The sequence below is a fragment of the Loxodonta africana genome, chromosome 13 (assembly GCF_030014295.1).
Source record: "Loxodonta africana isolate mLoxAfr1 chromosome 13, mLoxAfr1.hap2, whole genome shotgun sequence".
NCBI lineage: Eukaryota > Metazoa > Chordata > Mammalia > Proboscidea > Elephantidae > Loxodonta > Loxodonta africana.
The window spans coordinates 79,268,811-79,292,359 of record NC_087354.1 but is presented as its reverse complement, the minus strand read 5'-3'; the positions used below and the strand labels follow the sequence as shown (position 1 = coordinate 79,292,359).

The 23,549-nt window shown below is 37.4% G+C and overlaps 1 protein-coding gene across 2 annotated transcripts in view; it reads right to left on the bottom strand.

Annotated features, from left to right (window-relative positions):
* Nucleotides 1-23,549, bottom strand: part of GUCY1B1 (guanylate cyclase 1 soluble subunit beta 1) — a 64,002-nt gene that overhangs the window by 24,790 nt on the left and 15,663 nt on the right. For both annotated transcript variants that reach the window (XM_010601903.3, XM_023541806.2), the window contains exons 3-4: nt 19,802-19,902; nt 18,256-18,374 (exon numbers count right to left, since the gene is read on the bottom strand). In XM_010601903.3, the coding sequence (XP_010600205.1) occupies nt 18,256-18,374; nt 19,802-19,902 (220 nt within the window). The remainder of the gene's footprint in view (nt 1-18,255; nt 18,375-19,801; nt 19,903-23,549) is intronic.

Here is a 23,549-nt window from a genome sequence, read left to right as displayed (position 1 = left end):
TGTAACAAGTTCTTCTCATAGGAATTCTTCCCTGAGAAAGGAAGATCTAGGGACTGCTCTTCATAACCCTCCAAGATGCCTTACACATCTACTGATGCTGAGAAATTTCTGAGGAAAGAAAATCACCAAAAGATTTTTTTTTTTTTTACAAAAAAATACAGTCAGACCCAGCCTCTGTGTTGTGGCTCACTAAAAAGAGGGAAATTTGACTCAAATGATAACTTGAAATATATATGTATGTATGTGTATGTGTGTGTGTGTGTGTATATATATATATATATATATATATATATATATACCAAAAGCCAAATGCATTGCCGTCAAGTCAATTGTGACTCATAGCAACCCTATAGGTCAGAGGAGAACTGCCCCACAGGGTTTCCAAGGAGCTGCTGGTGGATTCCAGCTGCTGACCTTTTGGTTAGCAGCCAAACGCTTGACCACTGCACCCCAGGGCCCCATATATATATATGTTTCAGTTTTTTCCTCTAAAACTGTTAAAATATTTCACAGATTAATATGTCTATGTCACTTTCATATTCATCTATTTCATGCTGTAGCATATTTTTAAAATTATTATTAGTGCATTTCTACATGAAGCCTGATGTAATGGCATGAAGCAGAAACAACTGGCATCATTTATGCTATCATTTATGTGAGCCCTGGTTGGTGCAAATTGTTAAGCACTCGGCTGTTAACCAAAAGACTGGCAGTTCAAGTCCACCCGGGGGCACCTGGGAAGCAAAGCCTGGTGATCTACTTCCGAAAAATCAGCCACTGAAAATCCTATGGAGTGCAGTTCTACTCGGACACTCACAGGGTCGACATGAATCAGAATAGACTCCAAGGCAACCGGTCTGGTGTGCTGTTAGCTGTTCCACTGATACTGAGGCAGGACAAGGAGATGGCCACAATGACCCAAGACCATAATACCAAGAGTCACACAAATGCAGAACCATTTTTAAGATAATAATAATTAAAGGTACTGATACAAAAAGATAGGTTTAAATGTATCACTTAAAATCAAGTGGGATACCAAAAAATGCACATATATAAGTCAGAATGTTCACCTCATCTTCTTGTGTTGACCATCTCTCCAGAGATTTACTCTTTTATTGAAGTTACTATTAATTAAATGGGCAGGAAATGTGCTTTCCCAGAGCATAAAAGATTTAACACCACTTAATGTAACATTGATTTTCTTTACATAGTATCGAAGATTAAAACTCTCCTAGGATTTCTTCAGTTACAGCTTTCCTTACCTCGCTTTACTCTTTCAAAAGTAAAGTGATACCGCAGCCTGCCCACTATAAGAAATGGAATTCATATTAAAAACTAGAGAGGTGGGGCCAAGATGGCAGAATAGACAGACACTTCCAGTGACCTCTCTTACAACAAAGACCTGAAAAAACAAGTGAAATGATTATATTTACGACAAGCTAGCAGCCCTGAACATCAAAGGCAAAGTTAGAAAACGGACTGAGCAGCAAGGGAGGAAGAGATGGTTCAGAAGCGAGAGGAGTTACCGGACCTGAATCGCCATGAGCCCTTAGGCACCATTCAAAGGAGCAGCTACGGTGGGATGATACTAGCGTTCGGCCACAGTTTCCTCAGGGAGAAATAGCCAGCCGCACAACCTACCCGCACCTCCGGAACCAGAGAAGAATGGCGCTCTCACCAAAAGCTAATTACTTGCATATATTTCACCGCACCCCCACCCTCCAAGCCACCTTCAGCAGCTGTTGCTTTCCCTGGGGCTGAGATAGGCCCTGCTGAGTGCCTAAAGCCACCCTCTTGGCCTTGGAAAAGGAACAAATTAGCAATTGAGGGAAAAGATAATTTTCCAGCTCCACTAACCTGGGAAGCTCAGGACAGAAGCAGCCCCTGTCCAGGCATAAACGGCCCATGGACTTTGAGTACCCTTCCCCCCCCCCCCATGGACCTGTGTGGGCCTATTTCAGGAGAATAGGCCCTTCTTGGCAGACTACAACTATTCTGGCTGTGTGGTAGAGAGGTGGGTATTTGATGTTTGACACCACTTTGCCTACAAAACAGGGTCCTCACCTACCCACATCAGGGGACTAAGGACTGGCGGCTCCACTCAGATCATCCAGCCACCTGCGATGGGTCCAAGGATAAGGGGTACCTCCCAGTCCTTACAACCATAAATTTTGGGTGCCCATGGTCTGCTACAGAACCTACCTACCTGTATGCTCTATGAAACAGGGACACGCTTTCCTCAGAGATACCTGTGGGACGATTCTCAGTCCCCTATCTTCTCCAGAGTATGACCCCTTGCTACAACCAGATACCAGTACTTATACCAATCGCCCTGCCCCTCTAAGACTGCAGGACAGAGCCTGTACCACACACTTGATGAACAACTAGCTGGACACCTGAGCTGAATTTGTACAAGAAAAGTGAATGGATTCCTAGACTGATATACCGGATAACAGCTCTAGCCATCTGGTGACAGGATGCCAGAGCTTCAAAGGTGAAAATAATCAAGGTAGCTCACTCAAGCAACCCATTTGGGCATAATAAAATAAAACAAAGCAAGAACCTAGGATAGAGTAAGCAAACATAAAATAAACTAATACGATAACTTATAGATGGCTCAGAGACAACAGTCAATATCAAATCACAAAAAGAAACAGACCATGATCACCGCCAACAACCTCCAAAAAAAAAAAAAAGAATCAAGGAATCATCTACATGAAAGTGCCTTCCTGGAATTACCCGATGCAGAATACAAAATACTAATATACAGAACCCTTCAAGACATCAGGAAGAAAATCAGGCAATATGCACAACAAGCCAAGGAACACACAGATAAAGCAGTTAAGCAAATTAAAAAGGTTATTCAGGAACATAATGAGAAATTTAATAAGCTGGAAGAATCCAGAGAGAGCAATCAGAAATTCAGAAGATTAACAATAAAATTACCGGATTAGACAACTCAATAGAAAGTCAGAGGAGCAAAATTGAGCAAGTGGAAGGCAGAATTGGTGAACTTGACGAAAAAGCACTTGGCAACAATACATTTGAAGAAAAATCAGATAAAAGAATTAAAAAAAAATAAACCTTAAGAATCACGTGGGACTCTATCAAGAGAAATGACCTCCGAATGATTGGAGTACCAGAAAAGGAAGGGATAACAGAAAATACAGAGAGCATTGCTGAAGATTTGTTGGCAGAAAACTTCCCTCATATAGTGAAAGATGAGAATATATCTATCCAAGACGCTCAGCAAACTCCACAAAAGGTAGGTTTTAAAAGAAAGTCATAGAGGCATATTACAATCAAACATGCCAAAAACAATGAGAGAATTTTAAGAGCAGGTAGGGATAAACACAAAGTCACCTACAAAGGAGAGGCAACAAGAATAAGCTCAGACAACTCAGCAGAAACCATGCAGCAAGAAGGCAATCGGATGACATCTATAAAGCACTGAAGGAAAAAAATTTCCAGCCAAGAATCATATATCCAGCAAACCTGTCTCTCAAATATAAAGGCAAAAATAGGACATTTCTAGATAAACAGAAGTTTAGGGAATTCGTAAAAACGAAACCAAAGCCACAAAAAATACTAAAGGGAGTTTTTTGGTTAGAAAATCAATAATATCAGGTATCAAACCAAGACTAGAACATTGGACAGAGCAATCAGATGTCAACCCAGACAGGCAAATCACAAAAATAAATCAAGATAAAAAACGCTCAAAACAGGGAAACAGTGATGTTATTATGTAAAAGAAGACAACAGTAAAATAATAAAGAGGGACTAACAAATGTAGTTACAGGTCTTTCATATAGGGGGAAGACAAGCGATATAAAGAAATAAAAGTCAGGTCTAAATTTAGAAAATTGGAGGTAAATAATAAGGTAAGCACAAACGAAACAAAATATCCTACTCATCAAAGTAAAATACAAGGAAAAAAGAGACTCAGCAGAAACAAAATCAACAAAAATGAATGAGAGGAAAAGAAAATAAAATATATGAACTACTCAGCACAAAAAAGTGGAAAAAAAAAACTGTCAACAACACACAGAAAAAGACATCAAAATGATAGCACTAAATTCATAAAATTCATATCTATCCATAATTATACTGAATGTAAATGGACTAAATGCACCAATAAAGAGACAGAGAGTGTAAGAATGGATTAAAAAAACATGATCTGTCTATATGCTGCCTACAAGAGACACACCTTAGCCTTATAGACACAAACAAAAACTCCAGGATGGAAAAAAAAATATATCAAGTAAACAACAGTCAAAAAGGAGCAGGAGTGGCAATATTAATTTCTGACAAAATAGACTTTAAAGTTAAATCTATCATAAAGGATAAAGAAGGACACTATACAATGATTAAAGGGACAATATACCAGGAGGATATAAACATACTAAATATTTCTGCACCCAATGACAGGGCTGCAGGATACGTAAAACAAATTCTAACAGCATTAAAAAGTGAGATAGACAGCTCCACAATTATAGTAGGAGACTTCAACACACCACACTCGGTGAAGGACAGGACATCCAGAAAGAAGCTCAATAAAGACACGGAAGATCTAAATGCCACAATCAACCACCTTGACCTCATAGACATATACGGAACACTCCACCCAACAGCAGTCAAGTATACTTTCTTTTCTAGCGCACGTGGAACATTCTCTAGAATAGACCACATATTAGGTCATAAAGCAAGCCTCAGCAGAATCCAAAATATCGAAATCCTACGAAGCATCTACTCTGACCATAAGGCCATAATAGTAGAAATCAGTAACAGAAAAAGCAGGGAAAAGAAATCAAACACTTGGAAACTGAACAATACCCTGCTCAAAAAAGACTGGATTATAGAAGACAGAAAACAGAAAAACCATTGAAAGCATTAACAAGACCAAAAGCTGATTCTTTGAAAAAATTAATAAAATTGATAAACCAATGGCCAAACTGACACAAGAAAAACAGGAGAGGAAGTAAATAACCTGAATGAGAAACGAAATGGGGAATATTACATCAGAACCAAATGAAATTAAAAGAATCCTATCAGATTACTATGAAAAATTGTGCTCTAACAAATTTGAAAACCTGGAAGAAATGGATGAATTCCTACAAACACACTACCTATCTAAACTAACACAAACAGAGGCAGAACAACTAAATAGACCAATAACAAAAGAAGAGATTGAAAAGGTAATCAAAAAACTCCCCCCCAAAAAAGCCTGGTCCAGACAGCTTCACTGAAGAGTTCTGCCAAACTTTCAGAGAAGAGTTAACACCACTACTACTAAAGGTATTTCAGAGCATAGAAAAGGATGGAATACTCCCAAACTAATTCTACAAAGCCAGCATATTCCTTATACCAAAACCAGGTAAAGACACCACAAGAAAAGAAAATTACAGACCGATATCTCTCATGAACGTAGATACAAAAATCCTCAACAAAATTCTAGCCTATAGAATTCAACCACTATCAAAAAAAAAAAAAAAAAAAAAATTTCATCATGACCAAGTGGGATTCATGCCAGTAATGAAGGATTGGTTCAACATTGGAAAAACAATTAATGTAATACATCATATAAATAAAACAAAAGACAAGAATCACTTGATTTTACCAATTGATGCAAAGAGGCATTTGACAAAGTTCAACACTCATACATGATAAAAACTCTCAGCAGAATTGGAATAAAGGCAAAATTCCTCAACATACTAAAAGGCATTTATACAAAGCTAATGGCCATCATCATCCTAAATAGAGAGAGTCTGAAAACATTCCCTTGCGATCAGGAAATACACAAGGATGCCCTTTATCATCACTCTTATTCAACACTGTGCTGGAGGTCCTAGCCAGAGCAATTAGGCTAGATAAAGAAATAAAGGGCATCCAGATTGGCAAAGAAGAAGTAAAAATATCTCTATTTGCAGATGACATGATCTTATACACAGAAAACCCTAAAGAATCCTCCAGAAAACCACTGAAACTGAGAGTTCAGCAGAGCATCAGGATACAAAATAAACACACAAAAATCACTTCGATTCCTCTACACCAACAAAAAGAACATCAAAGACGAAATCAACAAACCATACCATTTACAGTAGCCCCCAGGAAGATAAAATACTTAGGAATAAATCTTATCAGAGATGTAAAAGACTTATACAAAGAAAACTACAAGACACTACTACAAGAAACCAAAAGAGACCTACATAAGTGGAAAAACATACCTTGCTCATAGATAGGAAGACTTAACACTGTAAAAATGTCTATTCTACCAAAAGCGATCTATACATTTAATGCAATTCTGATCCAAATTCCAAGGGCATTTTTTAATGAGATGGAGAAACAAATCACCAACTTCATATGGAAGGGAAAGAGGCCCCAGATAAGTAAAGTATTACTGAAAAAGAACAACAAAGTGGGAGGCCTCACTCTACCTAATTTTAGAACTTATTATACCACCACAGTAGTCAAAACAGTCTGGTACTGGTACAACAACAGATACATAGACCAATGGACTAGAATTGAGAATCCAGACATAAATCCATCCACATATGAACAGTGGCTATTTGACAAAGGCCCAAAGTCAGTTACATGGGGAAAAGACAGTCTTTTTAACAAACAGTGCTGGCATAGCTGGATATCTATCTACAAAAAAAATCAAACAAGACCCATACCTCACACCATGCACAAAAACTAACTCAAAATGAATCAAAGACCTAAATATAAAATCTAAAATAATAAAGATCATTGAAGACAAATAGAGACAATGTTAGGAGCCCTAATACATGGCATAAATAGTATATAAAACATTACTAACAATGCAGAAGAAAAACTACATAACTGGGAGCTCCTCAAAATCAAACAGCTATGCTCATCCAAAGACTTAACCAAAAGAGTAAAAAGATTACCTACAGACTGGGAAAAAGTTTTTAGCTATGACATTTCCGGTCAGTGCCTGATCTCTAAAATCTATCTACATGATACTGCAAAAATTCAACTACAAAAAGACAACCCAATTAAAAAACAAGCAAAAGATATGAACAGGCACCTCACTAAAGAAGACATTCAGGTAGCTAACTGATATATGAGGAAATGCTCACGATCATTAGCCATTAGATAAATGCAAATCAAAATTACAATGAGATTCCATCTCCCTCCAACAAAAAAAGAAAAAATATATATTTTTTTCCTGGCATTAATCAAAAATCACAAAATAATGTTGGAGAGGTTGTGGAGAGTAGAACGCTTACACACTGCTGGTGGGAATGTAAAATGGTAAAACCACTTTGGAAATCGATTCGGCATTTCCTTAAAAAGGTAGAAATAGAACTATCATACCATCTAGCAATCCCACTCCTTGGAAAATATCCTAGAGAAATATGAGCCTTTACACAAACAGATATATGCACACCCATGTTCACTGCAGCGCTGTTTACAATAGCAAAAAGATGGAAGCAACCAAGGTGCCCATCAACAGATGAATGGGTAAACAAATTATGGTATATTCACACAATAGAATACCATGCATCGATAAAGAACAGTGATGAATCTATGAAACATTTCATAACATGGAGGAATCTAGAAGGCATTATGCTGAGTGAAATTAGTCAGCTGCAAAAAGTCAAATGTTGTATAAGAATGCTATTATAAGAACTTGAGAAATAGTTTAAACAGAGAAGAAAATATTATTTGATGGTTATGGGGGAGGGAGGGAGGGAGGGAGAGGGGTATTCACTAATTGGATAGTAAAAAGGTAAGAACTATTTTGGATGAACAGAAAGACAACACACAGTACAGGAGAGGGCAGCACAAGTGGACTAAACCAAAACCAAAGAAGTTTCCTGAATAAACCGAATGCTTTGAAGGCCAGCATAGCATGGGTGGGGGTTTGGGGACCATGGTTTCGGGGGACATCTAAGTCAGCTGGCATAATAAAATCTATTAAGAAAATATTCTGCATCCCACTTTGGAGAGCGGCTTCTGGGGTCTTAAACGCTAGTAGGGTCCATCTAAGATGCATCAATTGGTCTCAACCCACCTGGACCAAAGGAGAATGAAGAACACCAAAGACAGAAGGTAATTATGAGCCCAAGAGACAGAAAGGGCCACATAAACCAGAAACTACATCAGCCTGAGACCAGAAGAACTAGATGGTGCCTGGCTACAACTGATGACTGCCCTGTCAGAGACACAACAGAGAATCCCTGAGGGAGCAGGAGAGCAGTGGGATGCAGACCCCAAAATCTCGTAAGAAGACCAGACTTAATGGTCTGACTGAGACTGGAAGGACCCCAGAGGTCATGGTCCCCAGACCTTCTGTTAGCCCAAGACAGGAACCGTTCCCAAAGCCAACTCTCAGACAGGATTGGGCTGGACAATAAGATAGAAAATGATACTGGTGAAGAGTAAGCTTCTTGGATCAAGTAGACACATGAGGCTATGTTGGCATCTCCTGTCTGGAGGGGAGATTAGAGGGCAGAGGGGGTCAGAAACTGGCTGAAGGGACAGGAAAAGAGAGCGGAGGGAAGGTGTGGGCTGTCTCATTGGGGGAGAGCAGTTAGGAGTATATAGCAAGGTGTATATAAATTCTTATATATTAAAAAAAAGAGACTGACTATTTGTAAACTTTCACTTAAAGCATAATAAAAATTTTTAAAAATTTGTTTCACTTGATTACATTTATATTGTTAAAAAATGTGCCTTCTTCACTGTCAGACTACAATTGTTTGCAGCAACCTCAAAGGCCACATACACTCTCTCTCTCTCAAAATAGCAAAGAGAAGATTTTCTCCACACTCTACAATAGCATCTCTACTAAGTCAATAATTCACCCACCTGGCTGTATTCTGGGTACTCAAAATTGCCTATCAAAATTGGTATTCTGTTTTATTTCTGAATATATCCGTGCGAGTAGATACAGAAAGAAAGGATCTCCATGGCCAATTACAAAGAATATATAAATATGTATGACAGCCAAAGAGACATAGAAAAAAATGTAAACATATATTTCAGCACAAGTAGATTTCCAGAAAACAATGAACCAAATCTCAAATTCTCTTCCTTTATTCTTAGCCTTATAAAATTAGAAAATAGGAAATAGACCCATCCACTTATTTCGCCCCAGGACAGGGAAAGCCTGAGGTTTTAAATTCATTTCTCAATGTTCTAATATCATTTTACCACTTTTGTACAAACAAAATGTACTTTCTGCTCCGGAATGCTGCTATCCATAAATTCAGTTAATCTTGTTCCCTAGCATTTATCATTAACAGATGAAAAATTCTGGTATCCTGGCAAACGGTACCAGAATTGCAAGTTTAGAACCCACCACAGAATTAGAAAACAAAAGATAATTTATAATTTCTTAGAGAAATACTTTAAATTTTCATGTCTAAGATTTTGGAATGTTTCAAAATAAATACAAATTTTCTCTTTGCTATATGCCTATCAAAAATAAGCTCATACAGAATTACAGAGGCAAAAGTCTCCAGAAGTCATCTACTTCATTTCCTTCCTTCCGGATCATCTAGTTATAAATTCCTAACCAATCCACATTAATGGTGTATTAAGACCTGGCTTGAAAGTATCGAGGGAGAGGTTTTTCGGTCTCCCAGAATCCTTATCTAGTGAACAGGGAGAAGGCAGTTGTCTGTGTTATTTGTGAATATTACTGAAGTTTAGATCTGGAAGAAGTCTTAAAAATCAGTCATTGTAAACTTTTCTCCTTTTAAGGAAAAGAAGAAGAGCCAAAGAGGTTCTCCTCTACATTTATTCTTACTTGTCACATTTCTGAAAAATAGGAACGACATTTCTTTTATGGGAACCGTAGAGTACGAAAAAGATTTTAAAGCTTTAAAGAAGACACTTTAGAACTTGAACATGAAAAATCCAAATAAGCAAGAATTACAAATTAACTGAATTAAATAATTACACCTCAACATAAAAAAAACAAAAATCCTCACAGCTGGACCTATAAGCAACATCATAATACATGGAGAAAAGACTGAAGTTGTCGAGGATTTCCTTTTACTTGGATCCAAATCAACACCCACGGAAGCAACAGTCAAGAAATCAAAAGACACATTGCACTGGACAAATCTGTTGCAAAGGACCTCTTAAAAGTGCTAAAAAGCAAAGATGTCACCTTGAAGACTAAGGTGTTCCTAACCCAAGCCATGGTGTTTTCAATCGCCTCATACGCATGGAAAAGCTGGACAATGAATAAGGAAGGTCAGAGAAGAAGTGATGCCTTTGACTTGTGGTGTTGGCAAAGGATATTGAATATACCGTGTAGTGCCAAAAGAACAAACAAATCCGCCTTGGAAAAAGTATAGCTAGAATGCTCTTTAGAAGCAAGATGGGTGAGTCTTCGTCTCACATACTTTGGGCATGTTATCAGGAGGGATCAGTCCCTGGAGAAGGGCATTATGCTCGGTAAAGTAGAGGGTCAGTGAAAAAGAGGAAGGCCCTCAATGAGATGGATTGACACAGTGGCTGCAACAATGGGCTCAAGCATAACAATGATTGTGAGAATGGCACAGGACTGGGCAGCATTTCGTTCTGTTGTATGTAGGGTCGCTATGAGTCGGAACCTTCTCAATGGCACCTTGACAACAAACAACAACAGTAAATAAAATGGAACATCAAATAGAAAAGTAATAGGAAGGACCAGTCAGGGTATGAATGGCACTGAATGATGACAACTAAGACGTTTCTTCTTGGAATTGTTGAGAAATAGGCCTCCAACTGAAAAGCTACAATCTTAAAAAAAAAAAAAAAACTAAATCCCTATTGAAAATGAAATTGTACCAGCATCACTAAAATTATTTCTACTAGTAATATCTATAAAACTAGAGGGTTATCATTACGGTCCTCTCAAAATAAATACTTTAAGGAGAAAAGAATAATAGTAATAGAATTACCTCTGTACGATATTCACCACTAAAATGTTTTTTAAAAAATCCAGCCTATATAATACTACATTTTGGCAATTAGTCAATATTTTGTAAGACTGTGAAAAATATACCAATTATTAAGAGAGAACACAACCTTATAATTCTAGAACACTTACCTTCCTTTACATATTCTTTTTTAAAAATCCAGTCCCTACTGGTCAACTTAAAATTCACAGATTATAGAAACTGGAATTTTAGATACTCACAAAGCAGTTCCTCTTGAAATTCAAGAGTTAAAAATAAAGCGAACAGTCTTTTTTTTTTTTTAATAAGAACTACTATAAATAGTTTAGGGAAGTACTAGGATTTTACAGCAGCTCAGGGGTACTACCCAAAATAACACTTAGCACAAACATTTAAGCAATAGATCAGTCATCAATCCCAGCTTGCTCCTGGTGGACTAACCAAAACACCGTCTTGTGTTTTTATAAACCAAAGCCTGAAGTGCAATGAACTGAAGAAAATCCCATCAAAGGATGAACAGTAGCCATGATACAGAAACTCTCAAATATGTAGATTGAGTGAATGAGTGAAACTGCCATCATCCTAAGATTCGATGAAGGAGCCAGTGTCTCCAGGAAACATTTAAAGGTTGTTTAATTATTCAACTGAGGTTTCTATGCATATTTAAATAGGCCAACACTTTAATTTCTCATTGACCTCTATGATCTATCTTACCTGTTTATTTTTCTATACTAACCCAGGCACAGTTATCTCTGTAAAATGGTGGGGGAGGTAATGAATATATAATGCAAGAATAATGTAACTCTACCAAAAGGATAGGCATTCAGGAGACCCCTATTCTAACCACAAATACTTAGAGAAAAAGATCACAATGAGGGTCTCTTAGATATTTAAAAATTTCTAAATTGTTTGAACTATACTGGAGGGTCCAAGTAGTAGGAATACTCTGAGAATCAAGGTGCGTTAGTTACCTAATGCTGCTATAACAGAAATATCACAAATGGGTGGCTTTAACAAACAGAAATTTATTTTCTCACAGGTTAGGAGATTAGAGGTCTGAATTCAGGGTGCTGGCTCTAGGGGAAGGCTTTCTCTCCCTGTTGGCTCTAGAGAAGGGTCCTTGTCTCTTTGAGCTTCTGCTCCTAGGTGATCTTCATGTGGCTTGGCATTTCTCTTTCCCCATCACTACTCTCTTACTTGTTTAATCTCTTATATCTCAAAAAAGATTGATTTAAGATGCACCCTGCCCTAATCCTGTCTCATTAACATAAAAAGACTACCCATTCCAAAATGGGCTTACAACCACAGGCATGTTGTTGCTGTTGTTGTGTGCCCTTCAGTCGAATATGACTCATAGCAACCCTGTCAAAGCCAAACCAAACCCACTGCCAACAAGTTGATTTTGATGCATAGTGACCCTATAGGATAGGGTAGAACTGTCCCATAAGGTTTCCAAGGAGCTGGTGGTGGATTTGAACTGCTGACCTTATGGTTAGCAGTACCTCTTAACCACTGCACCACCACAGGCATAGAGGTTAGGATTTACAACACATACTTTGGGGGGACACAAGTCAATCCATAACACAAGGTAACTGAAGTATTGCTGATTAAGGAAGCTTTTGAACCATGCAGTGACCAGATCAGAGTTAAATGGGAAGTTGCTCTGTTTTAGATTTACTTATGTTCCATTCCCATAGATCATATATTATCTTACATATATTAATCAGATCCTACTCAAAGCTTTTGACTCATCCATAACTATGTATACAAGTATACACACACACTAAAAAACATAAACTCTAAAGGGGAAATGTATACATTGTGGTGTTCCACTTACTCATTATTGTGTAACAAACCACCTCAAAACATATAGGACTTACAACAGCAATTTATTATCATCTCTCATAATTCTGGGCTCAGCTGGACAGTTCTTGCTTTGGGGTGGAGTTAGATAGAAGCTGGGGCTGCATTAATCTGAATGTTTTGCCAGGCCAATTCTCTATGACTGACCACTCAAGCGATTGGGTTTCCAGAGGGAACATCATCAGAGCAACTGTTTCTACCCAGGTAGAAACCGCAAGACTTCTTAGGACCTTGCCTCTGAAGTTTCAATAAACAGAAGGTAACTAAGTATTCCTCACTAAGGAAGCTTTTGAACCACTTCTACCACATTCTATTGGTCAAAAACTACACTAAAGTCATCCCAAATTCATGGGATGAGGAACCCCATGTCCTGATAGAGGAGTGCTGAGGTCGTATTGCAGAAGGGCATGTGGGATAGAGATATTGTCACAGCTATTTTTTGAAAATAAAATTGCTATAATGCAATAGGAACTTGGAGAGTAGAGATGAGACCGCATTACGGAGATATCATCAAATTGAAAATTCCTTACCAGCAGTTTTCCATATATTCTCTGTAATATTTTAATCAACACATTGGAAGCTCCAGATAGAAATTTTACAGTAACGGCAACGTAATTTAAGAAAGTGGCCAAACAGAGAAATAAATCGTGTCGAGGTACATCTTATCTTCAAGACAATATATCCAGTTAAAGTGCATAAAATCCAAAAATCCAAACAAAAATGTCTTCTATTTTTCTTTCCATCTTTTTGATAAATCATGTTTTCAATTGCTAAGTCAACCAAAATATTATAATGAATTCCAAGACATTATTTTACTCAGTAGTTCACAAATTGATGGTTTCATATCAGATTTAAGAAAAACAAGTTCCAAATTGTTTAAAGTTATTTAGTTCACTTTAAAAACCAGTAACATTTCCGAAAAGTTTCCTCCGAAAATACTTCTTTGTTTTCCTTTATCCATTTAGAATTTTTAGTTATTTTTTGTGAAAGTCTCAAGGCAGCTCAAAAATATAAACATCATTTAAATTTTTTAAATTGAATTTGAAAATGTGAGAGAGGTTGGATAAGCAAGGTCCTGAATTCAATATTGGTAGCAAAGCCTTTAAAAGGGGGAAGACATGGTGGGTCCATTATTTAAATTGATTAGTCAAAGGAAAGGATAAAATTCATTTGAGAAAACAAATATTTTTCTGCAACTATAGCGTGTTTATTGAATTTAATAAAAAGAAGCCCTGGTGGTACAGTGGTTAAAGCGCTCTGCTGCTAACCAAAGGGTCAGTGGTTGAACCCACCAACTGCTCCTCAGGAGAAAGATGTGGCAATCCGTTTCCGTGTGATTTCAGCCTTGGAAACTTTATGCGACAGTTCTACTCTGTCGTCCTATAGGCTCACTGAGTCAGAACCCACTAGACGGCAATGGGTCTGGCTTGGTTGCTGAATATAAATAAAATTTCTATAGAGCATGAGATGAATTATCTTGATGAAATGCCCAGTCCAAACTAAACAAATATATATATACATATATGCACTTGAGAATTAATTCTATCATTCAACTCTTTATTGACTGCCTGTTAGATACTGTGCCTAGTACAGTACTCAAAAAACCTTTAAAACTTATTTCAAGAAACACATAAAAATATATACCAGAAAGCCATTTTTAATGGTGGATCCAACTAGAAGCTGAGGAGAGATGATTCACAAGGAATCCTCCTTGGTAGGATGAAGCACGCGGAACCTAACAGTATCAGGCCTGGATAGCCAGATTGAGCTTTCAATGCTATGATTTTGGTGGGTATTTTATCGTTTCCTTAGAGCTTCAAAGTGGAAAATTAGGATGTACATTTAAAAAGTGTAAACAGATTAAAGTAATGTGCCTTGTTGATTACTTAATAAACGGTAATTTACCATGTTCACAGGACAAGGAAGCCGGACTAGTGTGTGCTCTTTCTTTCATATCTCAATCTATGATTCACTCTAAATAAGTTATAGTATCTCATTCAAAATGAAATTTTGTTATTCTTAATAAAAGAATTCATCTTGAGCTATTGGTATGTGTGCTTCCTAATTTTGTACAAGCAAATTATCTTTTAAAAACTGTGGTTCACTCCCTACTGTAGACCAGGAGTTGTGAAGATAGAATCCTTAAGAGATTATACATGGCCTCTGGCCCCATGAAGTATACACTCCAGTCCAACAAACAGAAAATGACAATACAGTGTGAAAACTACTATGGCTGGGGAATTACAGTAGAAGGAGCCCTGGTGATGCAATGGTTAAGCACTCAGCTTATAACCAAAAGGTTGGCAGACTGAACTCACGAACTGCTCTGTGGGAGAAAAGACTTGGCGATCTACTCCCATAAGACTACAGCTTGGGAAACCTTATGGGGCAGTTCTACTCTGTCCTACAGGGTTGCTAGGAGTTGGAATCAACAACATGGCACACAACAACAACTTGAAAGCAAGAGAAAGGCCAATTACCTTGACTGGGGTAGGGTGGAGGTGGGAGAGAGGAGTGGAGGCTTCCTGGAAGAAACAATTTGACCGACAGGAAGAATAGGATTTATCTATTCCTAGATAAAAGGAGCAGAAAGAAAGTGCTTCAAAAGGAAAAGCATGTGCAGAAGTTCAGAGCACAGAGGAAGCAAAACAAACAAAAGATGTTCAGTTTGGCTTGGCTGGGGAGAGGAGGATGACAGATGGGTATGAGATGTAAGCAGTTTTAATAGTTTAAATATTTTTACATTTTCCAATAAGCAATGGGGAAATAAATCACTGAGGGCTTAAGCAAGAAAATGATGAGATATATTTGCATTTCGGAAAAATACAGTAAGATTATAGAACAGGAACAGATTGGAGGGGTCATGAGGGCGGAGGAGGAACCACCCAAACTCTAGATAATTACAGACTCGCGCAAGGAAGTAGAGCAGAAAATGGAGAAAAGTGGCAGCCTCAAAACTCAGCATTCAGGAAATGGCTTGGAAAGGATTTGGTGATTAAAAACAGGAGGTGAGAGAGAAAAAAAGTTTCAAAATTGATTTAAAATGAAGCCTAGTTTATCTCACTCTTTAGTGAAACATTGAAATTTACCATAAAGAATGTTTGATTCATTTATGTACCAAAAAATCCATTTTGCATGTAACCTAGCTTCTTAAAAAATTATGAAAAATCACTTGCGTTATTTTATAGTCACTAATACAGAAAAAGGAAACCCTGGTGGCATAGTGGTTAAGAGCTACAGCTGCTAACCAAAGGGTCGGCAGGTCGAATCCACCAGGCGCTCCTTGGAAACTCTGTCCTGTTGGGTCGCTATGAGTCGGAATCAACTCAACAGCAACAGGTTTTTTTTTTTTTTTTCATATAGAAAATGTCCATTTAATCACTATGCAATTAACCAAATCATAACATAAATACCTACTTTAAAGAAGAGCAGCATTTTAACACATTCAATTTGCAATTATGATATGTGGTTTCAAAACCTGAACAACAACAAAGAACTGGGTCAATAGCGATAAAACTGTATAAAGTTCTAACTTTCTAGCTTCTTCATTATTACATTTTCTCACCTCAAGGAAAAAATAAAATGCAATGTGATTTAAATGTATATTAACTAAAACTGTCTACTGACATTCAAAAAAAATAGGATTCAAAGGTATTTGACACAACACTGTCTGGTCAAAGTAAAAGGTGAGCCACCAAAGCAGACCACTAATGTCCGCCACCTTTGTAATGTTAAATGTTCTAGTAACTACATTAAAAAGAGGAAGAAGATAAAAGTAATTTTAATAATCTATTTTATTATAACCCAATATATCCAAAATTTTATCATTTGAACATGTAATCAATGTAAAAATTATTAACGAGCTATTTTGCATTTTTCTTTCTGTGCTACATCTTTGAAATCTGGTGTGTATATTTTACACTTAGAGCACATCTCATTTCAAATGTGGCTAGTGGCTACCCTGCTGCACAGTTCAGCTCTAGATAAACACAGAGAAACGCCCAGAGGATACTTGTTCTCCTGCCGTCCCAGAACAAGCTAACCAAGTGGCCGCAATGAGCGAATCTAAAAACCATTTGAATATTTCTTTTTGTTTAGTAGATATGTCCATTGAGGCAGAAATTTTAAATTAAAAAAGAGGACCCGAAAGTTGAAATGTTGCTGATGATATTACAGTGGTCAACAAAAGTATTAAAAAAGGGAATGTGTATTCAAAATTCCAACGTCTCAAAACACTTCGAAGATTCAAACTTTAATCCATTTAACACAACCTGTTAATTTTTAATTTAAATAACTCCTGGCAGCTCCTTCATTTGGAAGTGGTAGCTTTTTGTGACACCAGTAGTTTGGTAAATCCATGGCGGGGAACTGCAAACCAGTTTCCATCTTGATTTAATACTGTTTTAAGTTTATAAGAAAAATGTCACTATGTAAACAACAGACATCTTGATTAAACACTAAAGTTCTTATTTTGGCTGTTAAATCAATAATGCAGTTGGATTGAAAGTAGTTTACATTCCCTCAGAACTGGGCTTCAGCTCAGCTAGTATTGCACTGACATCATTTTCCAGCAAGATCTGGCTGCTTTTAGCAGCCAGTTTAGAAATATCCATTGCAAATCACAAAATTTTCAGTGTTAACACATTTCAATAAGAGGGTCTCACAAATGCCAGTGCTTAAAATAGCACAGTCGATCCAGAGATAGTCTCTCCTCTAATTGGCAAATTACTAGTAAAACCTCTCATGTAATTTTGACAAGAGTGTAAGACAAAGGCTGTTGGTGACATGATTTGTCTTTTACTTCACTTGACACTGACTTTGGAAGGTCTCCCACTGTCCTTTCTACAGTAGATTAATTAATATTTAACTCGGAGCAATAGTTCTCCAATTTGTTTCGGTGACAGGGTACCCAAAAGTCACGGCCATCTTTCCCAAACAACAAGCTCTTTGTAATCACTGCTGTCGAATCAATCCCAACAAATACTGATACACTATTTAGTTGCACTATACAATCACGGAACACATCACAAGTAGAAAATAAGACCGTATTATACACCTAAAACATGAAACCACAACTATAGCGCATAAGCCACCCACCAGCCCCAGTGCCCTCGAGTCGATTTCGACTCATAGCGACCCCCATATAACCATCAAAAGAAAAGCAGATGAACAGATCGAAATAGGTCATGTTGTGTTTTTCAACTTGCTAACTTCAACATGTTAATTTCCAACCTGCATAGTCAATGTCGGCAATCAAAAATAAAATAATATGGATGGAAAGTGCTAGAATGGATTCAAGACCATTCAAATAACTATTATTTCATCTGAATTACAAAAGGATCACTATAATTTCATTTCAGCAGCAACATAGTCTCTTCCAGCTGGTTGAACACAAGTGTTCTATAGCCTATGTTTAATTACTACTAACGCAGAATTTTTAACTCTAACCCAAAAAGGACCTCAAATTTCTTACCTGTAGAAATTCTCTGACATTAGATCCCAGGACACGCAGGATTGTATCATAACCGGATTCTTGACAAAAGACAAAAAACATCTTTCCAAACATTTGGAGGATTTCTCCAGCATTGAGATCTATTTTATAGGTTTGAGAGAAAAACATATTACAGGTGGAATATTATTAATGTGAAGAATTTTTAAAAAGTGGACATTAAAATAATTTAAAACACTCAATTTTTGCACAGAATGGTCATGGATAAAATTCTGGCTAGACCAAAACAATGAAACAAGAGAAGACAACAACACATATGTTAACAGTATAAGTTTGTGCCTATAAGCAAAGCCATTAGTCTCTCAGCTTCCAAGACAAACTACTTAATTAATTTTGAGCTTTGCAAAAAATACATTTTAATACAGCTCTCATTTTTTCTGAAAAAAGACAAAAAAATTTTAATCAACAAGAATGCACGTATCTTCATGAACCTATCTTTTTTGTACTTTTTCTCTATATAAATAAGTTGGTAGCACATAATTTGTACTCATAGCCTGTTTTTCTTCTTAACATCTTAACATCATTAATATTTCCTAAAACTTTCAATTTATGAATGTAACAATTTATTTACCCAATAAATTCTTGAAAATGTGAGCTTTTCTAATTTTTGAAATTAAGTAATTCTGTCATGAAAACACACATAAATCTTAATGCAAAGAAATCTAATAATTCATTTAAGAAATCCTAAAGGGTTTGAACTTCTTTTTTAAGATGCTAACTCAAGTTGCCAAACTGTTCTCTAAAAAGTTTGTCTTTATTCACCATCATACTAAAAATGTGCTAGATTTCCCCTTTCACTCTGTCGTTGACTACACTAGGGATTTCATTTAAAACCTGCCAAGTTGATATGAAAAAAGTCATCTCATACTTGTTTGAATTTTCATTATTAATGAGGCTGAATGTTTTTCTTCTTTCTTATTATGAACCATTTATCATTCTTTTTCTGTAATTCTGGTGTTTTGCTATAGACGTATTTGCTTCTCTAGTTATATTTTGCAAAGTTAAAAATCATCAGCCTTTTCTAGCCTAGTTATAAACTAAGCACCGTGGGATAAGTTTCCATACTATTTTTAGAACTTTCTTCTCCATGAAGTCTTTGAACTGTGCCTTCTTCAGCATAAGCTTTGTCTAATGTAGACTTCCATTTCCTGTCGTCTTTACCAAGAACTAACATAACTTGTGGTTGTAAAAAAGATTTGAGGGTAATATTTTCTGCATACCACATTTGTAAAATTACTGCATTTTTACACTGTGACCAAAGTTATTACATTAAATATCAATTATTATTTTCCTTCCCCAATTTGTGGCTTCCTGTGAGGAAAGGACAGACAGTACATTTTCCCTTAAGCGCTTCTAAAAGAAAGAACAGAAGTCAGCACAGCCTGAGCCTAGCAGCACATGTGAACGTCCTCCTCTCCAGGACTTTGCAGCACACACCTACACAGCCACACAACATGACCTTGGACCACGCACACTTTGGAGCAAAGAAGGAAAGTTACATTCAACTTACTGAGAACTTTGCTTGCTGCAGCAACCAAATCATAAGTTTTGGAATCATCATATATTATTCTGACAAGAAACTGTCCTTCTTCATCTAACTGTGCCTCTTTTCTGGAAAACAAAAATGAAAGCAACTGGGAGAAACAAGTTGAAATAAAACAATAGTTACGATAGCTACTTTGATTTATAAAAAATGGTTTCATACCTAAAGTAAGTTTTGTTTTGGGGAAATTTGTGTAAATCAACACTATGTACCTAAAAAATCTAGTGATTAAGTTGAAATTAAGTCACATCTCCCTCATGCCAAACTAAAATAATATATTTAAATATATTTTAGCAAGACTCACATTTAATAAAATTATACTCATATAGTACCCTGATGCCTAACACAATACCTGACACGCAAAACGCAATAAAGAAATAACTTTTGATTTAATAAGTCAATGTTCAGCAAGTGTTTGTAGAGTCCCTATATGTGTCACGCATTGCTCTAGGGACTAGGGACACAGCTGTTAATAAAACAGACCAAAATCCCTGACTTCCTAGAACATATACACTCTAGGAGGGGAAACAGATAAGAAATAAAACTAAGAAGTAAATATATATAATGGTAAACCCTGTGAAGAAAAAATGCAGCAGGGTAAGGGGAGGGGATGGGGAGCTCAGGCATAATCATCAGGAAGGCCTCATGAGAAGGTGGCATTTCAGTCAAGTCGGAAGAAGGCCAGGGCATGAGTCAGGAGCAATCTGGGGCAAGTGTGTTCCAGGCAGAAGGAACAGCAAGAGCAAAGGGCTAGATGGAATATGTCTGGTGTGTCGTGTTGGAGGAACAGCGGACACAGTGTGATTGGAACAGAGAGAGGAGGGGAACGGAAGCTGTAATGGAATGAGGTCAGAGAGGTAACAAGCGGCCATATTGTTTGGGCCTGGTTGGACATGAGGAATGACTGGCATTTATTTGAAAGAGTTGAAAGGCTTTGACACCCAGGATATGAGCAGTGATATAAACTGACCCAGGTTAAAGGGGATCAGTCTGGCTGCCATGTTGAGAATGGACCAAAAGGGTCCAGGATAGAAGCAGGGAGATCAGTTAGGAGGCTACTGCAAACATTCAGATGAAAGACGCTGGTGTCCTGGTTTAGAAGTGGAAGCAGTGGAGTGGGTGAGAAGTGATCAAAATCTGGATGTTTTCTGAAGGTAAATTCAACATGACTGGTTGATGGACTTGAGAAGGAGAGGAATCGAGGGTAACACTAAGGTGCTCGGCTTGAGCAACTGGAATGCTGTGGTCCCTATTAGGTGAATTCAGAAAGACTGCAGGAGTAGACTGGGGTGGGAAGTAAGTTAAAGAGTTGTGTTTTAAACAAATTAGGTCTAAGATACCTTTGAACAGATTAAGTTTGAGATGCCAAGTGGAAAAACACAACCTTCAAATACTTCCCTAGCTTGTTAAACCCAGACCAAAACCTGCTGCCATCAAGTCGACTCCAACTCATTGCAACCCTACAGGATAGAATAAAACTGCCCCATATGGTTTCCAAGGACCGGTGACTAACCCCAGCAGTTCAAAATATTCACAGTGTTCAGGAAATTACAGTTATTTTTACTAGCTAGCGTGATGATATAATGAATTTTTGATAGCATTTAGATGACTTCTCTGAAACACAATATTCTCTGGGATTGTTTGTTTGAAATATAGAAGATATCTGACAAGTTCCCAGATATCTCTTCCAATAAATTCATGAAGCTCAAATATCAGTCTTTGTCAATACAATACAAGTGATACTAAGCACTATAATCAGCTGAACTTCCAACACAGTGGCTTAAATAACTCTTTAAAAAGTGTCATGGCAGGACACAGCATTTTCTCTCACTCCCTTAGAAGCTGTGCTGTTCACGGCTGTAATATACGTCTTTTCAAGGGAAAATCCCAAATGCCAACATGTCTCAGGTCTAGGTGAGATGGAGGCCTTTTTATAAACACCCTGTGCTCTTCAGAGGACATCTATTTGCCTGTTGCTATTTTTTTATGCTATAATACACAAACCTGTCACCATCGAGTCGATTCCAACTCCTAGGGACCCTACAGGACAGAGTAGAGCTCCCCCAACAGGGTTTCAAAGGAGCAGCTGGTAGATTCAAACTGCCGACCTTCTGATTGGCAGCTGTAGCTCTTAACCACTGCACCTCCAGGTTTCCATGCCATAGTAGTGCACATAAGGAAAGGGACAGGAGTTGGGCAGGTGGGAAGCAGTGAATTTCAGAGCCCATATTTTACTAGCTGACTCTGAGAAAATTGCATTTAATGAGCACTAAAACCTCTTACATCTGAAATGGAAGCACTAATATAACCTTCCACGATGGTAAAGAGATAATTTGTGCAAAAGTATGTTCTAAGCTGTTAAAACAATATACATATTGTTGGTGGTGGTGGTAGTATCTGCCTTCATGTCAGCCCCCGACTCATGGCAACCCCATATGATACACAGTAGAACTGCTCCGTAGGATTTTCTTGGCTGTAATCCTTACAGAAACAGATCGCCAAGCCTTTCTTCTGCAGCACTGCTGGGTGGGTTTGAACCATCAGCGTTTAGGTTAGCAGCTGATTGCAAACAGCTTGCACCACCCAGGAGTCTTCTATTGACTACAGATCTTCCTATATATAAACAGAACCCACTCCTGTCGAGTCGATGCCAACTCACAGTGACCCTATAGGACAGAGCAGAACTATAGAGTGTCAAAGGAGCTGCTGGTGGATTTGAACTGCCAATCTTTTGGTTAGCAGCCAAATATAGATACTAAAAAATTACAAAGCTATATACTTCTGAAACATGAAATTCTTCTCCCTTTCTCAAAACACACAGCAGGGCGCTATGAATCAAAGGAACATAGCTCTTCAAAGACCTCGAGGTTTTTTAATACCAGAAGTCAGTGAGATATTCAAAAATTATGAAAATATAAATAATGTACAAACACTGACTTATCTTTTATTAAAGCTATTATATATTTTATGCTTCAAAATTCTAATTTTAAAAACACACAGTAAAGGATTTTTTTTTTTAAATATGTAATCTTCCACTATCCTGAGATAACCACTGTTGTTAGATGCCATTGAGTCGGTTCTAACACATAGCAAACGTATGCACAACAGAACGAAACACTGCCCAGTCCTGTGCCATCCTTACAATCGCTGTTATGCTTCAGCCCATTGTTGCAGACACTGTGCCAATCCATCTCGATGAGGGTCTTCCTCTTTCCTGCTGACCATGTACTTTACCAAGCATGATGTCCTCCTCCAGGGACTGATCCCTCCTGACAACATGTCCAAAGTACATAAGATGCAGTCTCATCATACTTCCTTCTAAGGAGCATTCTGGCTGCACTTCTTCCAAGGCAGATTGGTTTATTTTTTTGGCAGTCCATGGTATATACAATATTCTTCGCCAACACTGCAATTCAAAGGTGTCAGTTCTTCTTTGGTCTTCCTTATTCATTGTCCAGCTTTTACCAATGCTTGAATAAACTAGTGTATGTAAAACACATCAGATCACACTGCTTTAAAATTTCCTTTCTTGACTTAATATTTGATACTTTTCATGTCAATAAATATATTTCTATACCATCACCACATAAAATTATATCGTGTAGACATTGAAGACTTGGTGGATATTTAGACTGCTTTCATTTGTTCACAAGTATGAAAAATGTTGGGATGAATACCTTTCTAGTTGATAATTATAATTCTATATAAAAACAGA